At 42.3% G+C, this 12717-nt stretch overlaps 2 protein-coding genes across 2 annotated transcripts in view; one reads left to right on the forward strand and one right to left on the reverse strand.

The window, feature by feature from the left end:
* Positions 1 to 2736, reverse strand: part of DTL (denticleless E3 ubiquitin protein ligase homolog) — an 89269-nt gene extending 86533 nt beyond the window's left edge. Inside the window, exon 1 of the mRNA XM_007952816.2 lies at positions 2511 to 2736. Coding sequence (XP_007951007.1) covers positions 2511 to 2562 — 52 coding nt within the window. The 5' untranslated portion in view covers positions 2563 to 2736. The remainder of the gene's footprint in view (positions 1 to 2510) is intronic.
* A 277-nt stretch (positions 2737 to 3013) lies between these two features.
* INTS7 (integrator complex subunit 7) overlaps positions 3014 to 12717 on the forward strand; it is a 150212-nt gene continuing 140508 nt past the window's right edge. Inside the window, exon 1 of the mRNA XM_007953716.2 lies at positions 3014 to 3107. Coding sequence (XP_007951907.1) covers positions 3014 to 3107 — 94 coding nt within the window. The remainder of the gene's footprint in view (positions 3108 to 12717) is intronic.

Below are 12717 nucleotides of genomic sequence, written 5' to 3' on the forward strand. Positions count from 1 at the left end.
AGTACCATGGACTGCTAAAAGGACTAACAAATCTGTCCTGGAAGAAGCGCAGCTGGAATGCTCCTTGAAAGCGAGAATGGCCAGACTTTATCTCACCCACTTTGATCATGTTGTCAGGAGGAACCATTCCCTGGAGAAGGATATCATGTTTGGTAAAGTGGAGGGCCAGCAAAGAAGGGGAAGGCCCTCAATGAGATGGATCGACACAGTGGCTACAATGATGGGCTCAGGTATAGCAAGGACCATGAGGCTGGCATAGGACTGGGCAGTGTCTTGTTCTGTTGTACATAGGGTCACTATGAGTCGGAGATGACTTGTTAACAACAACATCAAGTTTGGGGAAAAAGTGAGTTCAGTTTCAAGCATCTGAGTTTGAGATGCTTATAGAACTAAACCAAACCAAACTCATTGCCACTGAGTCAACCTGGGTGAAAAAATCCATATAGCATTTATAGGATTGGGTCTAAAGCATAGGGGGTGGAAGGTGGTAGGCAGCAGTGGAAGAAACCCTGGTCATGATTCTAATCATCTAACAGAGTAGGTAGAAGAAAAGGAGCTAAGAGTGTAACACTAACATTGAAAGGGAAAGGAACCAGAAGGCTGGCATTTAACCCCACCAACCACTCCTTGGAAGGAAGGTTGGGCAATCTACTTCCGTAGTGACACTGCCTCAGAAACCCAAGGAAGGGTCGCTATAAGTCGGGTCCAACTTGATGGCACATAACAACAACAACATACAGCAAAAGTGCCCTGGTGGTGCAGTGCCTGAGGCATTTGATTGCTAACCAGAAGGTTGATGGTTCAAACCTACTAGCCACTCTGTGGAAGGAGTACCAGGCAGTCTACTTCCATAAAGATTTACTGTCTCGGAAACCCAATGGGGGTCGGTATGAGTTGGAATCAGCTTGATGGCAGTGGGTTTGGTTTTTTTTTTTTTTTTTTTTATCATACAACAGGAGTCTCTAGGTGGTGCAAATGGTTAAGGTGCTCAGCTACTAATCAAAAAGACTGGCAGTTCAAGTCCAGCAAGAGGTATCTCTGAAGAAAGGCTCAATGATCTACTTCCAAAAAACCAGCCACTAAACCTTATGGAGCACAGTTCTACTCTGACACACATGAAATGGACCATTCAGTAACTGATGGTTAATATGTAGCAATGACTGAATACTTGTGAATTGGAAAAAGAAAGGGAAGGAAAGAAGTAGGCAGATTGGTGAATTAGGGGATTATTTGTGGCAAGATAGAGGGGTTTGCCTCAGGTCACACAAATAATAAGGAGTGGAGCTGGAATTAAAACTGGGTCTAACTCCAAAGACAGCTCAGAGAAGTCTCTCACGCATGCTCATAGGAGAGACAGGAAGCAGGACTTTTAGAATATAATTTAAAGGACTGTTTAAGAGGGAAGTAAGTAAGGTTTTAGACTGGGAGTGGGAAGTTGAGGGCCTACTCAGTCTCCTCAATATCATTTTCTAGATTAGCCCTGTGTAAGATTTCATTTGTCTAAGTCTAGTAACTCCTTAGGAGCTCTGGTAGCATAGTGCCTAAGGCACTTGACTGCTAACCAGAAGACTGGTGGTTCAAACCCACCAGCCACTCCTCAGAAGGAAGATTGGGCAATCTACTTCTGTAGTGATAATGCCTCAGAAACCCAAGGAGGGGTCACTATGAGTCGGGGATCACTTGACAGCACATAACAACAGTCACCCCTTATCAGTAAGTTTCAGACAAAGTTTTAAATACAGAAACCAAACTCAAAATTCTTGCTGACAATGTTTTAACCAAAGAATTCTAAAGAATTGTAGAGAATAAGTTGGATTTCTACATAACATAGAAAGATATCTAAGTTATACTGTTAAAATGAAAAACAAAACAAACCATTACAATACATACTCCCATTGGCATCAAAAAATACCCGAAACACTGCACTGAATTTATCAACAGCGGTCATCTCTGGGGGATGCTGTAGTTATGGAGATCTTTATTCTACAAGTTTCTTGTTTTTATGAACATATAGCAATAGGGTGGAGAAAGTGCTTTTGACCTTGCCAGAAGCAGATAGTCTCCCTTTTCTGCTTGATTAAGTTCCTTAACAGCGCGTCCTATTTACTGGTATATCATCTAAACATAGCAAACGTTCTCACTAAGGTTCTACAACAAATGTATGAATTAATAAATACACGTCGTGTCCACTTTACACAGCTGTTGAGAGAATCACATACACACACAAAAAAATTCCAGTACTTGCTAGTTAACGCACAACAGAGACGTTAAGGCCGTAAAGGACAGTGAAGGTCAGTTAACTCAACTTCTGTCCTTTTCTCAGACTACTTTTATCATTTAGAAAAAAGTACTCCAAGACAATGAAACACTGAAAGTACAGTTTTCTTCAGTAGTCCGCGCTAACACTAAATCACTCTTGCAGTGGGAAACTCGCTGTAGCCCGGGATGTTGTGTGTTCGGAGGGAGGGGAACCCAGCCAGCAGCAAGAAGCGGTTAGGACCGTTACTCACCATTTCTCGGGACGCCAACCTGGGGTTGGCGAAGCACCAAACTGAAGAGCATCTGGGCCGCAGAATAAAAACCTCAAGTGAAGAAAAAGCTTTGGAAATGCCCCCAGATTCAGCAGATACCTAGCTTGCGCCCTAAGAACACGTTTAGTTACTACCTCCAACTCCCGCCACCACAAGCTCCAGCCACCAAACTCCGCGCCAAACTTACGTCATGCTCTCTGATTGGCTCCCGCCCTGGCATCTGAGCGCCTTACAGTCACTTTTCCCTTCCGAGCTCCGCCTCCTTTTCGCCAATCCGCGGGAACCTAGAGTTCAAGAGCTCCCTGAGCGCCTGCGCGGGGGGCCAAAGAGGCGCCGGCGAACCACGCGGTGACCAGGGCGCATGCGCAACACGGCTTGCCAGCGCACGGAGGGAAAATCCGCGAGAAAGCAGTGGAAGATGGCGGGGCTGGGGCATAGTTTACAATCTTTATGAATAGGCCAGTCGAGTAACTATTCGAGTCATGGCCTCAAACTCAGCTAAGTCTTTCCTGGCAGATGCTGGCTATGGCGAACAGGAATTGGATGCTAACTCTGCTCTTATGGAATTGGACAAAGGTATTCGAAAGAGCGGGCTGAGCGGATTAAACAGTTGAGGGGGAGTGGCGCCACCAGGTGGTGGTAGCGTCTGGAGAGGCCAGGAGAGCGCATGCGCGTTGCGTCGGGGGGGGGGGGGGGTTCGACCCTGTGTTTGTGCTTTTGGTGAGGCAGGGGCTATGACCGCTTTCCGAAATTGAATTAAGACTGTAGTTGTAGGGTGGCCAGATTGGTTTTGCACGGGCTGACTTCTTTTTTGTATCTGTAAGGTTTAGTAATGGGCCATTTTGACCACTTGAGGGCACAGTCCCTTGAAAGAGCAGTGAAAGTGTCTCGTTTCTAAAAATGCTAAATTGAGATTATGAAATTATTTTTAATATATTCAGTTATGACCAAGTCTTCATTAAGAGTGATGAATAATAACCTTGCACTAGCTTTATAAAGATTGATTTGATCTCCGTAACTCTGCTACCTGCGAGTTACTAGTCAGGTTTTATACTGTCAAGACTTTCCAAAAAGCATGGCCTCTTTTCACACCCTGCAGACTAGTATCTCAAGTTCTTTTTCCTTAGGGATACGAATGAGGAGGGAGGGTAGATTAGTGAAGAAGAAGGAGTTTTGGAGTCACACTGTGTTGACTTTCAATTCCGCAAGGTTTATCATGGACAAGTTACCTAACTTCACCTAGCCTCGGTTTGTTGTCATGGAAAGTGGGTGCAGTACCTGGCGATATTGTTATAAGTGTTATTGTGTAAATATTGTTACAAATATTAAGTGATAGAATGATATACATATGTATCGTGGATGTGGAAGACAATGGCAGATATTTGTCATAAAGGACTCAAGTATTAATGAGAATGCTTTATTCCATTGTACTTCAAGAATTTTTATTGCGTGGGGAAAAACAAAACATTTTGCAGCTGGTATGGTTAATGTTAATGTAAATGGTCACTGGTATGGTTAATGAACGTGAGAATGACCAGACTTCTCACAGACTGTGGTCGTGTTGTCAGAAAGGGACCATTCCCTGGAGAAGTATATCATGCTTGGTAAAGTAGAGGGTCGGCAAAAAAAAAAGAGGATTCCATGAGATTGATTGACACAGTATCTGTAACTGTAGGCTCAAGTATAGCAAAGATTGTGAGGATGGCTCAGGACCGGCGGTGTTTCCTTCTGTCGTACATAGAGTCGCAATGAGTGACTCCATGGCACCTAACAACGTGGTTAATGTACTGAGAATTGGGCTAGAAGTCAGAGGATCTGTCTTTAAGTGCACTCTGAGCCACTTCATGGTGCTCTGACTTGCACGTGTCTAATAACTTCTTTGGGACTCTGGTTTCTTTTTGTTTTTGGTGTTTTTTTTTTGTTGTTGTTTTTTAACCTTTAAATGTTTTTAGTGAGTCGATCTAGCCAAGAATTTTCAGACATTTTTAGCCTTTACCTCCTTCCTAGCAACATAAAAATGTCGGGACACCTCAATGGGACATTCCTTTGGTTGAGTCAGTATCTTTAGTGTATCCCTACCAGCCAAAAAATCATGTTGACCTTTACTTTTATTTCTAAAGCTATGAGACTTTCCCCCCAAAAAATAAAAAATTATAATACTAAATATGCTTTTTAAACACTACACAATCTTTCTTTCCCTCACCATTCTGATACACTTCTTCCTTATTCCTCAGATTGTCGGTATAATGCTATCTAATATCCCTACCAGTTCTAAAGACATTTTTTTTTTTTTTAATTTTGATTTGGGTAAAAATTTACAGAGTAAATTCACTTTCCATGCAGCAGTTCACATACACTTTGTCTCATGACATTGACTCCAACTTACCACAATGCAACAGCTCCCCTCCCACTTCCTCCCCATAGTTACCTCTTCCCTGTGTCCATCCCTCCATGCACTCCTGCCCCCTGAGCTGTCTTCCTGGGCATTAATAGCCTTTCTTTCTTCCATGATTGTTCTCTTCAAGGAGTGTATCTACCTTAGGTAAACGTTCAACTCATATGCCTGTCTTTTGTTTGGCTGGAAGCCACAGGTGTAGGTTCAATTCCAGACCTGAAGGGCAGCCAGGGTCCACAGTCTTCAGGGGTTCCACCAGACTCTTATCAGACCAGCAAACCTGGTCTCCTTTTTTTTTTCCCCCAAATGATTGAGTTTTGTTCCATGTTGTTCTCCCTTTGTATCCACTCTCTATCCAGGATCTCCTACATAGATACCCCTCTGAGTGGTTGGCAGCAGTAGCTGGGCACCATCTAGTTCTTCTGGTCTCATAGTCATATAGGCTGCAGATCGCATGGTGTACCAGTCTCTAGGACTAATTCTCTCCATGCATCTTTGGTTTTCTTCATTCTTCTTTGCTCTGGATGAGGAGAGACCCATCGTTGGCATCTATCTAAAGACATTTGTATTGCTCTGGTCCAGCTGGACTTGTCCTGTGCTGAAAGTAGATCAATGGTTGTGAAATAGGGATCAGGAGGGAGCACTGAAGAAATGAGAAACCTAAAATTACTTAATTTCTGAAAATTTGCAGTTGTGGTAGGAAAAATTTTCTCTTAAATAACAGTAGAAATATAAATATTTCAAATCTGTGAAAAATAAGTGGATGGCTGCTGTAAACTAGGTGTCAGTCATAGACAATTCTCCCAGCAATGCTCTGGGTGAGTATTTATAGATGAGTCTCAAGACTCAGAAAGATAATTTGTACAAAGGAAGAACAAAACTCTTGTTCTTTTTCACCTCACTATGCTGTACCTTTGAAAGCTATTAAAAGATTAAGTTATAGAAATAGCCAGTTTCATTAGAACATAATTTAGTATTAAATATTGAATAATTTCATCTTTTACCTCTTAATGAAGGTTTATCTGCTTTGTGAGCCAAAAGTCATAGCTCAGAAGGCTACAAGTTCTAATTTTTACTTTCCCATAGTATGCTCCAAGGAGTACTGTTTCTGACGTATTTTAAAGAAGTTTCTTTCTCTCTCTCATGCACACACAACTTATTTGATCAATAATTCGCAAGTGAAACTCGATAGACTCATTTTTTTTAAAAAATACATTTTATTGAAATACAGTTTATGTACAGGGAAATACACAAAACTAAAGTGACATGGGTCCATGCTTTTTTTTTTTTTTTTTTGTAGTATTCCCTCCCCTTCCTTCCCACCCCTGGTAACCAACAAAGAAAGTTTCCTTCCATATATAAACATTTCCTCGACTTTTTACAACAATGAACTAATACTATGTTTGTTCTTCTGTGATTGACTTATTTCACTCAGCATAATGTCTCTCCTGGTTACCTAGTGCTGCTCTGACGGTAGTATATCACAAATGGGATGGCTTGAACAAACAGGAGTTTATTCTCTTTTACAGTACAGGAGGCTAGAAGTCCGAGTTCCAAATGTGAGGCTCTAGGGGCTGGGTGAAAGCCCCTCAACCTTGGGCTTCAGCTCTGCCTCTTGCTCCCAGCCCACTGAAGCTAGAGGCATATCTTCACTCAGGCAGCTACTGGCTGCTGAGGCTGACAAGCCCAAGGTCGACAAATAAAATGTCACAGTCCTGATGTTATGAAACCACACAGCAGGCCATTAATTCAAGTCCATTGAAAGTCTCAAGGTCAGCAGAGCATGACAGGCTGCTGAACAACGACACGGCCACATGCAGGGTTCAAGCATGACGTAAGGTAGGGACTGTTCCCCAAGGCTTCTGCTTATATACAGGAGGCAGACCACATCCCTAAGGCAGCTAGTCAGCTGCTCACAGTAGATTCCACCATGGTGTTGATTACCAGTCTCATCATGGGGAATACTATGTCCAGCTATCCAGCCACTCAACCAGGCCTAGCCAAGTTGACACACAAACTTAACTACCACAATGTCCTTCAAGTTCATCCATGTTAATACGGTGTTTTGCAGATTCTACATTATTCTTTAGTGCTGCATAGTTATTTTATTTTGTGTATGTACCATAGTTTGGTTATCCATTCGTCAGTTTATGGGCACATAGGTTGTTTCCATCTATTTGCTATTGTAAATAGTGCAGCGATGAACGTGAGTATGCATATATCTGTTCTTGTTTTGGCTCTCACTTTAGGATATATACCTAGTGATGGAATTGCAGGGTCAAATGGTATTTCTAATTCCAGCTTTTTAAGGAATCACCATACTGTTTTCCACAGTGGTTGTATCATTTGACAGTCCCACCAGCAGTGTATGGGAGTCCCAATCTCCACATCCTTGCTAGCATTTGTTATTTTCTGTCTTGTTGAACTTTGCTATTAGTGAATAGATTCATTTTTATTTATGACTGAATGTTATATCTTGTAACTTACAAAGTGAATTATTAAACATTTCTAAGAAGTGGCATTCACAAACTTAAGTTAGTGTTCTAAGAAATGTAGATAATGTACAATTTTGCATACATCCTGCTGTGTACATTTATAGGCAGAGTTTCTGAAATTTTGGGGAAGGATGCTTTATTATTAATACATCATCAGTTGAACAGACTGTCAATTCAGTTGTTTATAGTCCTGCTTTTTAAATATAAATTACTGAGGGTTTGCCCTTATCAGTTTAATAATCTTTAGGTTGTTAAATAGATAGCTGCTGTCAAATCAACTCTAGCTCATGGCAACCTTATGTACAGCAGAACAAAGCTTTGCCCAGTCTTATGTCATCCTTACTATTGCTGGCATGTTGGAGTCTTTCAGTACAGTTATTGTGCTAATCTATTTCATCAAGGGTCTGCCTCTCTGACCCTTTGTTGCATCAAATGTGATGTCCTCCTCCTGCGATTGATCCCTCTTTATGACATGTCCAATGCAATCGAGTCAGTGTTCTGTTATGATCCATAAGATTTTCATTGGCTAATTTTTGGAAGTAGGTTGCCAGGCCTTTCTGCCTAGTCTGCTTTAGTCTAGAAGCTATGCTGAAGCCTCTCTGTCATGATTGATCTTGCTTGTATTTGAAATACCTGTGGCATAGTTTTCAGCATCACAGCAACAAAAGCCAACACAGTGTGACGAACTGACAGATGGTGGTTGGATCATTAGGTTGCCTTATAATGTGTAATGCATGTATGTGTTTATAGTTCTTCTTTTCCCCTCCCTTTTTTATGAATGGACTTAAAGATTTATATGTGTTATGGTCAATTTTGAATCATCCTCACCCCTTAACTAAAGCAAATACATATACAAATTTTCCTAAAATGTGCTTATTTCATGATTAATGGTTTTTTTTGGGGGGGAGGGGGTAGTAGAATTAGTCATGTTGGTGGTTGTTTAGCATCCTTTGAAAACTCTTCCCACACTTAAGAAATTGTCCTATCATGAGTCCTGTCTCCCCAGGGTGTGGGGAAAACTTTTCCAGCTTCCCTTGCAAGAGCTCAGGATAACCTATACCAATCAGACGTACCTTCAGCATTTCTGAATTAGGGTTACGTAAAAAAAAACCAAACTCTTCTGCCATAGAGTCGTCTCATAGTGACCCCCATTGGATTTTCGATGTGGTAAATCTTTACAGAAGTAGATTGCCCCATCTTCCTTCTGTGGAGCAGCTGGTGGGTTTGAACCTCCAACCCTCTGGTTAGCAGTCACATGCCTTAGAGATGCAAGTATCAAGAGTACACTCACATTTTCTTGTCCTGTCAGTGGCAATAGCTGCAGTGCTCTTAGTCTACAGTAGTCACAGCAAGGGATGCAGTATTCCTAGATGACAGCAAAGCTGATTGTTGTTGTTGTTATGTGCCATTGAGTTGGACCCAACTCATAGCGACCCCTCCTTGGGTTTCTGAGGCAGTATCACTACGGAAGTAGATTGCCCCATCTTCCTTCCGAGGAGTGGCTGGTGGGTTTGAATCGCCAGCCTTCTGGTTAGCAGGCAAGTGTCTTAGCCACTATGCTACCAGAGCTCCTTATAGAGGTGTATTTTAACATAATGGTTAGGACCATAGGCTTTGAAACCAGATTGCCAGGAGTTGAATCTCATCTCTGCCAATTTATTGACTGTTAGGCTTTAGGCAAGTTGCTTGACTGTTTTTTTTGCCTGTTTCTTCATCTGTAAAATGGGGATAATTGTTCGTATGTCTAAGTATTACAGGAATTTTAAGGAGCCCTGGTGGCACAGTGGTTAAGCGCTCAACTGTAATCCAGAGGTTGCAGTTTGAACCTACCCTGTGACTCTGCAGGAGAAAGACTTTGGCAATCTGCGTCTGTATGGGTTACAGCCAAGAAAACCCTATGTTGTTGATGTTGTTACGTGCCATCAAGCGGCCCCGACTCATAGCGACCCCTCCTTGGGTTTCAGAGGCAGTATTCTACAGCAGTAGATTGCCCAACCTTCCTTCTGAGGAGTGGCTGGTGGGTTTGAATCATCAGCCTTCTGGTTAACAGTCACCTGCCTTAGGCACTATGCTACCAGAGCTCCTGTTGTTGTTGTGTGCTATCGAGTCGTACCCGACTCATAGCAACCCCTCCTTGGGTTTCCAAGGCGATATCACTATGGAAGTAGATTGCCCAACCTTCCTTCCGAGGAGTGGATGGTGGGTTTGAACCGCCAGCCTTCTGGTTAACAGTCAAGTGCCTTAGGCACTACCCCAGAGCTCCCACCAAAACTCCTAGAAAACACGATTGGGCAGTTCTACTGTCATATGGGTTGCTGTGAGTTGAAATTGAGTTCAGTGGCACCTAACAACTAAGTGCTTAGTAGTGTCTGGCACAGAATAAGTACTTAATATATATTATCATTGTCATCATCATCATTAACTGCTATTATGAGCATTCTTTTCATTCAGATTTCCAGTATTCTCACCTATTTTCCTCCTATTTATCTCCCCCTCCTGTTTTTGCTTTTTTACGTAGCTTAGTGTGATACAGTTAATTATTTGGTATGGCTCTTCTAGCCATGGTCTTTGTGACTCCCACCAGATGACTGGGTACTCACTACCATTGTGTCATTTCCAACTCATAGCAACTCCTCCTTGGGTTTCTGAGGTGATATCTCTACAGAGGTAGATTGCCCAATCTTCCTTCCGAGGAGTGCCTGGTGGGTTTGAACCGCCAGCCTTCTGGTTAACAGTCAAATGCCTTAGGCACTATGCCAGCACAGCATTGACTGGGTGGGACTATACAAATGTGATGTGCTTGTGGCCCATCAAGGGGATTGGATAGTTTGCTAGTAATAAGGTACATGCCCCCCTGTGGTGAGACCATGCAAATAAGGTGTATAGAACCCTAATGTGAGGACTGGTCAGTTTTGCCATCTCACTAAACTTAAAATTAACCCTCTCAGGGGCAGAAAGGGAATCTTACTATTAGTGAGAGAGAAGCCAGGAATGGAGCACAACTTTGGACGTGAGGTCCCTGCACTGGACTTCCTTGACAGAGAGATGGCAGGAGCACCAGGACCAAGAGATTGGCATGAGACAGAGTGGTAGGCTTGCGAGCCCATGGAGCAAGATAGCAGAGTGCCTTTGGGCAGGAGGCTTGCTGGGGGAGTAGAATGTACCTATTGACAGAACTAAAAGAACTTTGTAACACTTGCCCAAGTAGAGCAGAGGCCAAGGGCCAAAGAGAGGTGTGCCTGTGGGCATGGCAGATGGGAGACTGTGCTGATTGAAGAATTGTATCCTGAGCATGTTCCTGAACCTGAATTGTAGCCTGTTACTTCCTTAATAAATCTCATAATCGTGAGTATTGTCTATGAGTTCTTTGTGACCATTGCAATGAATTATCAAACCCAGCAGAAAAGTAGAGAGTGTTGTGGGTTGTTGTCAGAATTGGTGAAAAGGTTGGAGTGGCAGCAAGACTTCTACCTTAAGAGAAGCAGCTTTGGGCAGTTGCTGCTTCTCTCCCTCCCCCACTTGTGAAGTAGGAAGAGATCAGAAGACACCACCCCTATGCCCTTTTTGCACTTAGATTTCATAGTTCCTCACTTCATTAACTTTCTTTAAAAAACCAAACCCAACCCACTGACTTCAATTGGACTCATAGTGACACTTTAGGACAGAGTAGAACTGACCCATAGAGTTTCCAAGCTTGTAAATCTTTACGTAAACAGATTGCCTCATCTTTCTCCCATAGAGAGCTTGGTGAGTCCCAACCACGGAGCTTTTCTTTTGATTAGCAGCCGAATGTTTTAACCACTATGCCATGAGAGCTTCTATAACTTTCTCACCAGTTTTTACATTCTTAGCTAATGTCTTCTGGTTACGGACCCATAGGCAGCCAAGCATTGCTGCAGAAAATCATACAATAGGGTACGTGGCTATGACCATAAATGATCTCAAACCCAAATTGGCCTTCAACAGAGACTTACATCCTTACTGTTTCCTTGGTCAAGATGCTGTCACTTCTTCAGTGACATTTCAGGTCTTTTAATTTTTTCAAAAAGGCCAGAACTCCCCTGAGATCATGTGAAATCTTATTTTTTAAATTTGATAAGGAGTTCAAACCTTGTGCCTGTCAAATAAAACCATTCTGAGGGCCTGCAACCTACTAGTTTTCTAACTTATTCAGCACAGGTGGGCTATCAAGTTGCAGAGGTAAGCTTGAGGATCCAGGGGCCTACCTTCTCAAAGCAGTTGAACATATGCCTGGGCTCCCACCCCAAAGATTCCATAGATTTGCAGTAGAACGCTGGCAGATTTTTGAAAAGCCTCACAAATGTTTCTGGTGCAGAAGCAGATCTGAAAATCACTAGCCTAGCAAAGTGCTCTGCACTTTTAAGTGCTCAGTAAGTTTTGACTGACGAATGGTTTCACTATTGCAAATGAATTTTGACTGAATGAGTAATTTAGAGATCGCATATTTGAGGTCCCCTTACTCTACCTGCGTTTTGCAATTGAATTAAACTCCAGGCACTGAAAAGGGAAAGAAATCTGTTTCTCAGGTGGTAGGATAAAAAGTAAAATATAGAAATAGCAATCTCATCCTTTGGTCTTAATTTTATCTATGATGTCAGAATCTTTTGATTCCAAAAGCCAAACTCACTGTCGTTGAGTTGATTTTGACTCGTAGTGACCCTTCCTTGGGTTTCCAAGGCAGTATCACTATGGAAGTAGATTGCGCCACCTTCCTTCTGAGATATGGCTGGTGGGTTTGAACCACCAGCCTTCTGGTTAGCTGTCAATGCCTTAGGCACTATGCCACCAGAGCGCCCATCTTTGAATTAGGCATTCTTGATCAGGTTTGAGGTAGCTAGCAACAGAAAAAAATAGATAACCCCTCTTCGATCTGGATATGATAGGCTGAGCTCCTGTTTTGAAGTCCTTGGCTTATTATCCTGGAGTCTACATTGGCCTTAGAGCAAGCAAGATGGGCACCATAGACTCTCCAGCTAGGATTATTGTTAAAGCCATAAAGCACTTCTCTGTTCTCACATCCTTGCTCTTGTCTGTCAAAGCCTACTTATCTTCCATATGGTTCTTCTCTCCTAAGACTGTTACATCACAAAATAAGCAAGAGGTGTATTACTATTTAGTTCATTTACCCCAATGGCTTTGCTAGAAGAATAAGGGTTTACTTTATCCTAACGAAATAAAATCACTGCAATACAAGAAATCAAAACATTTCTCTGACCAGATTCAAAATGATCTTTGGTACATTTCAAATCAGTGTGTTTATTAAACAAATCAATGT

This window comes from Orycteropus afer, unplaced genomic scaffold (assembly GCF_000298275.1).
Source record: "Orycteropus afer afer isolate SDZICR_OR568_19922 unplaced genomic scaffold, OryAfe1.0 scaffold00013, whole genome shotgun sequence".
NCBI lineage: Eukaryota > Metazoa > Chordata > Mammalia > Tubulidentata > Orycteropodidae > Orycteropus > Orycteropus afer.